Raw genomic sequence first — 11,603 nt, 5'->3', positions numbered from 1 at the left:
TTAACAAAAGGGCTGAATACTTATGCAATGACTATATATTAGTTAATATATCTTATTAATCTCTATTTTCCTTCCACTGACAGAGTAGAGTTCATTGTTGACAACAAATGATAATTAAATATATTTTAATCACACTTAACACAATTTGAAGAAATACAAGGGGTATGAATACGTCTGCATGGCACTGTATACTTAGATTTTAATTGATCACTAAAGCAGTTTCATAAAAATAAAATTAATGCTTTAACTTAAAAACAATTGCAACTCACGCATCAAATTAGTAAAAGTAATGTGTAAATATTTTTGTTAAAAGGTGCAATATGCATAAATCGCATCGCTCCGCCATTTCCTGGTTGCTAAAATTCGAATACTCGCCTAATTTCAGTTTGTGACTAAACAAGGAGTCATTGTAGAGTATCATTGTACCATCTAAACTGCTGTGATATTTTTTCCATAACCAAAATTATTGTATTTTCAGCTGTTTGCTGGTGTACAAAAATAAACAAAAACTAAATTTAAGAACTGGAAGAATAAAAATATCGCACATTGAACAATCTACTGCTTCTTAACTTGCTTTCAATGAGAATCACAGATCCATAACTTGATCGGGTCACCCAAAATGTTACATATTGTAGCTTTATAAGGCTTTTAGAGGGGGTTGCTGATGTCCTTGAAAATTGCTTGCAATTAGGCCTATTTATCTGGAACGTATACTGTTTTGTGATATATTGACGCTCTCTAGTGGACAAAAACGGAAGAAAAAAAATAGATCTGAAAACCTACAGCTCCCATAATGCGTTTCTTTATAGCCAACATTTCCGCATTGAAGGCATGCATTTACAGTAGCTAGCCAGTAACTTGTTTCGCCGTATAAAATCTTTACTAACATTACATTTCTGTGTAACCTGTTGATAGCGGCAATGAACAGTGAAGGTATCAAGGCGATATTGCTCGACTTGGATAACACGCTCATTGACACAGCGGGTGCCGGTGGAGTGGCCATTCAAAAAGTGAGTAGCCCTGCCGTTTCATGACGTTCCATTTTTCCCCCCGAGTAAAGTAGGCTTACAGGTACTTGATTAGGTTGTCCTTTGCTTGATCAAAACATTCTCTGGGTTGTTTAGGTACACATATTACAATCAGCATTGATTTCCTTGTTTCCCAGGTCACAGAGCTCTTGAAGACAACATTAGACCATGAACACACCATTGCCATTTGTGACAGATTTAAGCACAAGCTCCATCACGAGACCTTTGACCCAGCTGGTGGTAGGACAATAGATGAGGTGCGGATCAGTCACTGGGAAGAGAGCATCCAGGAGGTTATGGGTGGGAGTCCCAGCTCTAACCCCACCCTTGCCAGTGAGTGCTACTACCAGTGGAAGAACACTCGCCTGGAGCTTCTAACCATAACACCTCCAGTATTTACCCTGCTGAAGCAGCTGAGGACCAGCCACAAACTGCTGCTGCTGACCAATGGAGAGACCCAGACACAGAGGGAGAAGGTAGTGGCGTTAGGGTGTCAGGGGCTGTTTGATGCTGTGGTGGTGGGGGGAGAGCATGCAGAAGAGAAGCCAGCCCGCTCCATCTTCACCCATTGCTTTGGCCTGCTCAGGGTGCAGGCTCACGACTGCGTTATGGTGGGAGACTCCCTGGACACAGACATTGTCGGGGGGTTTAATGCAGGGGTTAGAGCCACAGTGTGGATTAATAACAGAAGGGTGTGTCCACCTGAGGGATCTGTCAATCCAGACTACACCATTCCCTCTGTGCTGGATTTACCTGAGGTGCTGGCCAAGTTGAAGTGAAAGTACAGGGAACAATGTCTAAACCAATCACATGAAGATTGTTTCCAAAGGCCCAAGTTAATGAAAGCATGATTTCTTTGTAAAAGGGATTGTAAAAAATCTAAAATCAGCTTATTTTCTTTCATATTCATTCTGGATGAAAGACAAAATTACTTTACAGCAACCAAACAATGATTAGCTTACCTACCAAAATTCTGTTTCATTGTTCATTGTCTGTACTCTCTAATGCAGCTCATGTATAATTCTGTCATTTTATGTTATCTGTTGGTGGAGGTCGGTATTACATATAGTTTAATGGAAATAAAAAGCTGAAGCCCTGTGCACAGCAGTGTCAAGGCGCTGGTTAGGTCCGAAACAACTGAGCCACTTGGAAGTGTCTTGATTGTCATTCCGAAAAAGTAACGTAAAGTCAAAACTCACTTTCCCTAGTGGTCACATGAATCAACTTTGTCTAATACACCATCAAAGTGTATTTTCTTACAGAATGTCACTCTAAATAGACTGATTTACAGTATTGTGTGCTGATAAATACTTTGAGGGAAAATGTACTTGATATGATTGTGATGTGTTGTCTCACCTAGCCACCTTAAGATGAATGTACTAATTCTAAGTCTCTCTGTATAGAGCGTCTGCAAAATGACAAATGTTATTTATATATTAAACAGTTACTGTGCAATATGTTTACAATTTTTGGTAGATTCCAACTATCCTTTGACTTGTCTTAACTCAGCCATTATTTATGATAGGTTAGAGACCATTTTTTATTTATTTCACCTTTATTTAACCAGGGCCAGTTGAGAACAAGTTCTCATTTACAACTGCGACCTGGCCAAGATAAAGGAAAGCAGTGCGACAAAAACACAGTTACACATGGGATAAACAAACGTACAGTCAATAACACAATAGAAAAATATATATACAGTGTGTGCAAATGTAGTAAGATTAGGGAGGAAAGGCAAATAGGCCATAGGGGCGAAATAATTACAATTTAGCATTAACTCTGGATAGATGCACAGATGATGATGTGCAAGTAGAGATACTGGGGTGCAAAAGAGCAAAAATAAATAACAATATGAAGATTAGGTAGTTGGGTGGGCTATTTACAGATGGGCTGTGTACAGGTGCAATGATCGGTAAGCTGCTCTGACAGCTGATGCTTAAAGTTAGTGAGGGAGATATGTCTCCAGCTTCAGTGATTTTTGCAATTCGTTCCAGTCATTGGCAGCAGAAAACTGGAAGGAAAGGCGGCCAAAGGTGGAGTTGGCTTTGGGGATGACCAGTGAAATATACCCGCTGGAGCGCGTGCTACGAGTGGGTGTTGCTATGGTGACCAGTGAGCTGAGATAAGGCAGGGCTTTACCTTGCAAAGACTTATAGATGACCTGGAGCCAGTGGGTTTGGTGACGAATATGAAGCGAGGGCCAGCCAACGAGAGCATACAGGTTGCAGTGGTGGGTAGTATATGGGGCTTTGGTGACAAAACGGATGGCACTGTGATAGACTGCATCCAATTTGTTGAGTAGAGTGTTGGAGGCTATTTTGTAAATGACAATCGCCGAAGTCAAGGATCGGTAGGATAGTCAGTTTTACGAGGGTATGTTCAGCAGCATGAGTGAAGGAGGCTGTGTTGCGAAATAGGAAGCCAATTCTAGATTACATTTTGGATTGGAGATGCTTAATGTGAGTCTGGAAGGAGAGTTTACAGTCTAAACAAACACCTAAGTATTTGTAGTTGTCCACATATTCTAAGTCAGAACCGTCCAGAGTAATGATGCTAGTCGGGCGGGCAGGTGCGGGCAGCGATCGATTGAAGAGCATGCATTTAGTTTTACTAGCATTTAAAGAGCAGTTGGAGGCTACAGAAGGAGTGTTGTATTGCATTGAAGCTCGTCTGGAAGCTTGTTAACACAGTGTCCAAAGAAGGGTCAGATGTATACAGAATGGTGTCGTCTGTGTAGAGGTGGATCAGAGAATCACCAGCAGCAAGAGCAACATCGTTGACATATACAGAGAAAAATAGTCGGCCCGAGGCAGTCAGAGCAGTTGAATAGGTGGTCGTGGAGCAGGAATGAGATCCCGTGCGCCAGCAGGGGTCGTCGCACTCCATCTCCCCAAAGCGGATGCCCCCCTGGATGTTCCTCCCGCCCACCGGCTGGTTGGTCACCTTGTCCCGCGCTCCGAACCTGGAACTTGTCGGAGACCATGTGACGTAGCCTCTGGTAGTAGAGACCACGCCGATGAAGATGTCCCCATCCAGCTCAAGGCCGCTGAGGCCAGCTGGAGAGGCGCTCGGTGCTATAGTGGTTGTAGTCGGCGGCGCGTAGCATGTCGCCGAAATGCTCCAGCGCCGAGCTCTCCTCAGAAAAGGTGAAGGGCGTGGCGTATTGGCACAGGCCGTGGAGGGCGCCTGACTTGCTAGCCATTTCTCTCGATGAGCATGCCAATGGTCATGACGGGAGGGGAAGCCGTGGGGGTTGGACAGGATGTCGGGGGTCATGCCGCTCTCTGTGAAAGGCATGTCCTCGGCAGGCCACAGGTGGCTCAGGATGCCCTTCTGCCAGTGGTGAACTTGTCCCCCATGGTGGTGTTACAGGGCACTCGCACCGTAATAATACAGATGTGGTTGAACCAGCGTCGTTGCTGCACACCTTGATGTTGTCTACCACACCGCTTTCTTGACTCCTACGCAAGCGAGAGAAAACAGGTTATAAATTGTATTAGCAGCTGCATCTGGCCGACTCATTACCATAGAGCCGAGACAGGCTCAAGTGTAGAAGTTGAGCTCTGTCCGGTGTTGAGGTTGATGTAGCTGTAGAAGGTGTCTCAGTACTGTAGCAAGGCGTCAACGGGGGTGCAGACCATCAGCATCCAGTTTGTCCATTACCTTGGGATCACCGGGTTTGACCCCAAACACCAGATTGTCCTCACCCTTCTTCTCAACCAGGTCCAGGTCTTGTAAACACAGCCGCGACCAAAGTTCCTCTCCCATGATGACTTGTTCAGAATCTGGTAAGAAAAGACAGAAACCATGAGCATTCATCTACACATTCCTTCTAAACATGCAAACACAGAATTAAATAGAACACTTATTAATTTTAATATATACAGTGCATTCGGAAAGTATTTAGACCCCTTTCCTTTTTCCACATTTTGTAACGTTACTGCCTTTTTCTAAAGTGGATTAAATTAGTTGTCCTCAATCTACACACAATACCCCATAATGACAAAGCAAAAACAGGTTTAGACATTTTTGCAAATGTATTAAAAAACAAATACCTTTGTCACGTTCCTGACCTTATTTCCTTTATTTTGTCTTTGTTTAGTATGGTCAGGACGTGAGCTGGGTGGGCATTCTATGTTATGTGTTTCTATGTTTAGGTTCATTGTTAATTAGCCTGATATGGTTCTCAATCAGGGGCAGGTGTTTTACGTTTCCTCTGATTGAGAACCATATTAAGGTAGGCTGTTCACACCGTTTGTTTGTGGGTGATTGTTTTCCGTGTCAGTGTTTGTACCACACGGGACTGTTCCGTTTGTTTAGTCTGTACCTGTTCGTGCGTTCTTCGTTATATGTAAGTTCACATGTTCAGGTCTGTTGACGTCGTTTGTTGTTTTTGTATTAGTTTGTAAAAGTGTTTATTTCGTCTTCGTTATAATTAAAGTACATGTATTCTCCACAAGCTGCGTTTTGGTCCGATCCATGCTCCTCCTCAGACGAGGAGGAGAACAATCGTTACAACCTTAAAACATGAGTATTCCGATCCTTTGCTATGAGACTTGAAACTGAGCTCAGATGCATCCTGTTTCCATTGATCATCCTTGAGATGTTAATAAATAAAAGGCCACTAAAATGTGCAGTTGTCACAACACAATGCTACAGATGTCACAAGTTGAGGGAACGTGTAATTGGAATGCTGACTGCAGGAATGTCCACCTGAGCTGTTGCCATAGAATTTAATGTTAATTTTACCATAAGCCACCTCCGTCATTTTAGAGAATTTGGCAGTACGTCTAACCAGCCTCAAATCGCAGACCACGTGTATGGTGTCATGTTGGCAAGCGGTTTGCTGATGTTAACGTTGTGAACAGTGGCCCATGGTGGGGTTATGGTATAGACAGGCATAACCTTTGGACAACAAACAAAATTGCATTTTAGTCAATGTCAATTTGAATGCACAGAGATAACATGACGAGATCCTGAGGCCAATTTGTTTTTTTACGGTAACTGTGACCAACAGATGCATATCTGTGTTACCAGTCATTTGAAATCCATAGATTAGGGCCTAATGAAATGATTTCAATTGACTGATTTCCTTATATGAACTGTAACTCAGTAAAATCTTTGAAATTGTTGCGTTTATATTTCTGTTCAGTATACTTCCATTCATTTTTTCAACTGATATCGAAGGACCTTCAGACAAGTCTTGTGAGGCCTGTTGGCATCCTGGAGAAAAACAACCGACGTGTTCATGAGTCTCACATTTCCACAAAGGGGTCATGGTCATATTTGTGTGTAGCCCTAACTGTTCAGACGCTACAGACAGAAGTTGGCAGAAGGACAGTACAAACTTCAGATTGAGTTACTAGATGCTCGTGGGCGGGATGGGGGGGGGGTAAACTTTGTTTGTAGGCCAAACTGTTCGGACTCTACAGACAATTTTGTGAGAAGACCGGTTTTCGGGATGTCTCATGACAAACACAGCTCTAGCTCTGTCACCGCCGATGCAAAAACCCAGACATCTCTAGCTTAGACAGATTTTTTGTGTGAACGTTTGTATTATGCTAATTTGATTTATGCAGGGGTGTGGACATCGACTCAAGGTTTTTAATAAAATGTCACATGTAGGGCGGGGCGATATGGCCTAAAAAATCATATTGATTTTTTCAAATTCATGGCTGATTCACAATATATTTGTATTGTTTTCTCTTAATAGGCTGTTGTACAATTAAAGTTAAAAAACACTGCATTTCAAACAGTCAGCAATAATCTAATGAATTCAGGGTGTGTGTAATTAAGCTAAATTTAGCCCCACTAATAATGTAATTCTTTTATCAAAATAATTGAACCTGCTTCTTTGCAATAATCATGATCTGGCTTTCAAGTCTGTATATAAAAAATGACCAGAACTATGCATAATGCAAATTCACTTAATAATGACTAACTTCTTGTAGCAACCATTAGAAAATTAACACAGGTCTCAATCTTTCAAGCACAAGCCCACGTGCTTTATATTTCAAGTTTAGCCAACTTGAATGTATTTATTAGCGAACAAGGGAGAACATTTGAATTGTTATGAACACACCTTTCTGTCTGTCTCCAACTGTTTGAACAGCATGCTAGCCTTTCCACTTTGTTCAGATGTTGAAATCAAATGGCCTACCTCATTTCTCAGAATGAGTTGACAATTACTTGTATAAATTGTGTTTTATGCTTATTGCACATTTATAAAATACAGACTAGACGGCAAGTAGAACAGTCTTTGGCTAAAATGCTGCTAGCATACATTTTCCAGGATCAACGTTCTTTAATACTCCTGTTTTAGTAGTCTGCTCTGCGTACAATTTGAGTAGCTGAGACATAAAAAGGATATTGTTAGAGAGGTTAACTTCTCTATTAGAGAAAATAATGTCGCAATGTGTTTTGGTGTCCATATGACCGATTTTGTTGAACCAAACCTCAAATGCAAATAGTGAGTTGAAACCGCTTGTCAGAGATGAAGAAATGATCTCTCAACTGTGTTGGTGTGAGTGGCAGGGGGAGGGGCTTGGTGTGTGTGTGTGTTTGTGTGTAAAAAGAGGAAGAGGAGAAGTGCGAGGCTTCAGTCTTGCCAACATATGTCCAAAATAAACACAATGCGTTTCTACGGGCTTATTTTGGACCTAAGCTTGTCGCCTGCATTCCCGCCATTTGGGTCAACGGCTCCCATTGTTAGGGCAGCGACATGAGCATCTCGCCATTATATTCAGATCTCTGATGTGAATGGAAGATGCACACCGCACAGAAGGAACGAAAGAGACGAGACCAAAAAGACACGAGAACAAGCAGACATGAACGCTCATAAAAACGAATTCTTGCGATACAGGCATTTGGAATATTGTGCAAAAACAAATTTGAATGAATCAAATTCAATATATAGCCCTGCTCTAGTCACATGTATGTACCTGTTCCAAATATCACTGCTTCATTTCACCTTCAGTGCAAAGCCTAGGGGCAGGAAGAAGAGCTCTTTCTGGTAGATGAGGTTGATCGCAGTCCCGTTATCCAGGTAATGCAAGTTCATATTGATAGCTGTGCACTCCTCCTTCACACAGTGCATGGTGATATCTGGGGAGACAGACAAAGCATAGCTTGATCTTTTGTCTGGATCAAGGTGATAGAATTGTGATAATGAGGGCGGCAGGTAGCCTAGCGGTTAAGTATTAGGCCCAGTAACCGAAATGTCGCTGGTTCGAATCCGAGCCGACTAGGTGAAAAGTCTGTCGATGCACCCTTGATCAAGGCACTTAGCCCTAATTACTCCTGTAAGAGTGTCTGCAGGCTATTTACAGTAGCCTACATACGTCTTAAATACTCCAACACCGCAATGTTCAGCTCGTACATAAACACCCTCCACATACTGTACATTAACTGCCTTGCTTACCATACTGAGTGTATCCCTAGCCTCTGTTCTTCCACTTGGGTCTTGACATAGCAATAGGGTAGTTCCTCCTTGGCATGATCAGCATGCGAATAACTTTCTAGATCCCATTCACAAAATAATCATATCATATATACATATACAGTTGAAGTCGGAAGTTTACATACACCTTAGCCAAATACATTTAAACTCAGTTTTTCACAATTCCTGACATTTAATCCTAGTAAAAAACCCTGTCTTATGTCAGTTAGGATCACCACTTTATTTTAAGAATGTGAAACGTCAGAATAATAGTAGAGAGAATGATTTATTTCAGCTTTTATTTCTTTCATCACATTCCCAGTGGGTCAGACGTTTACATACACTCAATTAGTATTTGGTAGCATTGACTTTAAATTGTTTAACTTGGGTCAAACGTTTCAGGTAGCCTTCCACAAGCTTCCCACAATTAGTTGGGTGAATTTTGGCCCATTCCTCCTGACAGAGCTGGTGTAACTGAGTCAGGTTTGTTGGCCTCCTTGTTCGCACATGCTTTTTCAGTTCTGCCCACAAAATTTCTATAGGATGAGGTCAGGGCTTCGTGATGGCCACGCCAATACCTTGACTTTGTTGTCCTTAAGCCATTTCCCACAACTTTGAAATATGCTTGGGGCTATTGTCCATTTGGAAGACCCATTTGCAACCAAGCTTTAACTTCCTGACTGATGTCTTGAAATGTTGCTTCAATATATCCACATAATTTTCCTTCCTCATGCTACCATCTATTTTGTGAAGTGCACCAGTCCCTCCTGCAGCAAAGCACCCCCACAACATGATGCTGCCACCCCCGTGCTTCACGGTTGGAATGGTGTTCTTCGGCTTGCAAGCATCTCCCTTTTTCCTCCAAACATAATGATGGTCATTATGGCCAAACAGTTATATTTTTGTTTCATCAGACCAGAGGACATTTCTCCAAAAAGTACTATCTTTGTCTCCTCGTGCAGTTGCAAACCGTAGTCTGGCTTTTTAAATGGCGGTTTTGGAGCAGTGGCTTCTTCCTTGCTGAGCGGCCTTTTAGGTTATGTCGATATACTACTCGTTTTACTGTGGATATAGATACTTTTGTACCTTTTTCCTGCAACATCTTCACAAGATCCTTTTGCTGTTGTTCTGGGATTGATTTGCATTTTTTCGCACCAAAGTACGTTCATCTCTAGGAGACAGAACACGTCTCCTTCCTGAGCGGTATGATGGCTGCATGGTCCCTTGCGTACTATTGTTTGTACAGATGAACGTGGTACCTTCAGACGTTTGGAAATTGCTCCCAAGGATGAACCAGACTTGTGGAGGTCTTGTGGAGTGGTAGAAAAACGTGTTTTAATGACTCCAACCTAAGTGTATGTAAACTTCCGACTTCAACTGTACATCAGATCTCAGTTGCTCTATGTATTGATTTTGACCGAGTTCGAGTGTCACGTTCCTGACCTGTTTTCCTTTTTTCTTGTATTTATTTAGTTGGTCAGGGCGTGAGTTGGGTGGGTTGGTCTATGTGTGTTTTTCTATGTTGGGGTTTTGTGTTCGGCCTGGTATGATTCTCAATCAGAGGCAGCTGTAGATCGTTTGTCCCTGATTGAGAATCATACTAAGGCAGCCGGGGTTTCACGTGTGTTTTGTGGGTGGTTGTATCGCGTGTCTGCATTCGTGCCACACGGGACTGTTTGTCGGTTGTTTTATGTTATTTTTGGTTCGTGTTCAGTTTCGATTCATTAAATAATCATGGACACAAATCACTCTGCTTATTGGTCCGACCCGTCTCGCCTCTCCTCGTCCGAGGAGGAGGAAGAATATTACGACGATCGTTACAGAACCACCCACCAATCTAGGACCAAGCGGAGTGGAGAAGGGAGGCGACAGCAGTGGGAAAAAACCCAGGACTCCTGGACTTGGGAGGAGATCCTGGACGGCAAAGGACCCTGGGCTCAGCCAGGGGAATATCGCCGTCCCAAGGCGGAGCTGGAGGCAGCGAAGGCAGAGAGGCGCTGGTATGAGGAGGCAGCGCGGCGACGCGGTTGGGAGCCCGAGAGTCAGACCCAAAAATTTCTTGGGGGAGGGCACACGAGGAGTGTGGCAAAGCCGGGTAGGATACCTGAGCCAACTCCCCGTGCTTACCGTGGAGTGAGAGGGCGTCGTACTGGTCAGACACCGTGTTATGCGGTTAAGCGCACGGTGTCCCCAGTACGCGTGCTTAGCCCAGTGCGGGCTATTCCACCTCGCCGCACTGGTAGGGCTAAGTTGGGCATCGAGCCGGATGTCATGAAGCCGGCCCAACGCATCTGGCCTCCAGTGCGTTTCCTTGGGCCGGCATACATGGCACCAGCCTTACGAATGGTGTCCCCGGTTCGCCAGCATAGCCCAGTGCGGGCTATTCCACCTCGCCGCACTGGCAGGGCTACGGGGACCATTCAACCTGGTAAGGTTGGGCAGGCTCGGTGCTCAAGAGCGCGTGTCCTCCTTCACGGTCCGGTATACCCGGTGCCACCTCCACGTACCAGTCCACCGGTGGCAGCCCCCCGCACCAGGCTGTCTCTCCGGGTTCTCTCTCCAGCTGCTCCCACCTGTCCAGCGCTGTCAGAGCTTTCCTCCTCTCCAGCGCAGCCAGTGCCTATACCACGCACCAGGTCTACAGTGCGTCTCAGCCGGCCAAAGTCTGCCGTCTGCCCAGCGGCGCCTGAACTGCCTGCCTGCCCAGCGCTGTTTGAGCTGCCTGCCTGCCCAGCGCTGTTTGAGCTGCCTGCCTTCCCAGCGCTGTATGAACTGTCTGCCTGCCCAGCGCTGTCCGTCGGTACTGAGCCTTCAGAGCCGTCCAGCCAGGACCAGCCAGAGCCGTCCAGCCAGGACCAGCCAGAGCCGTCCAGCCAGGACCAGCCAGAGCCGTCCAGCCAGGACCAGCCAGAGCCGTCCAGCCAGGACCAGCCAGAGCCGTCCAGCCAGGACCAGCCAGAGCAGTCCAGCCAGGACCTGCCAGAGCCGTCCAGCCAGGACCTGCCAGAGCCGTCCAGCCAGGACCTGCCAGAGCCGTCCAGCCAGGACCTGCCAGAGCCAGTCAGCCAGGAGCTGCCAGAGCCGTCCAGCCAGGACCTGCCAGAGCCGTCCAGCCAGGACCTGCCAGAGCCGTCCAG

At 44.8% G+C, this 11,603-nt stretch overlaps 1 protein-coding gene and 1 pseudogene across 1 annotated transcript; one reads left to right on the top strand and one right to left on the bottom strand.

The window, feature by feature from the left end:
• Nucleotides 1–826: 826 nt before the first annotated feature.
• On the top strand, nucleotides 827–2,477 carry LOC120045591 (N-acetylneuraminic acid phosphatase). Its single transcript, XM_038990491.1, has 2 exons — nucleotides 827–1,010; nucleotides 1,166–2,477. The coding sequence occupies exons 1-2, from the start codon at nucleotides 921–923 to the stop codon at nucleotides 1,805–1,807; spliced, it is 732 nt and encodes a 243-aa protein (XP_038846419.1). The 5' UTR covers nucleotides 827–920; the 3' UTR covers nucleotides 1,808–2,477.
• Nucleotides 2,478–3,780: 1,303 nt separating this feature from the next.
• On the bottom strand, nucleotides 3,781–8,423 carry LOC120045846 (annotated as a pseudogene).
• Nucleotides 8,424–11,603: the final 3,180 nt, after the last annotated feature.

This window comes from Salvelinus namaycush, chromosome 4, assembly GCF_016432855.1.
Source record: "Salvelinus namaycush isolate Seneca chromosome 4, SaNama_1.0, whole genome shotgun sequence".
In the NCBI taxonomy this organism is placed as follows: Eukaryota; Metazoa; Chordata; class Actinopteri; order Salmoniformes; family Salmonidae; genus Salvelinus; species Salvelinus namaycush.
This window is presented reverse-complemented; position numbering and strand designations above follow the sequence as displayed.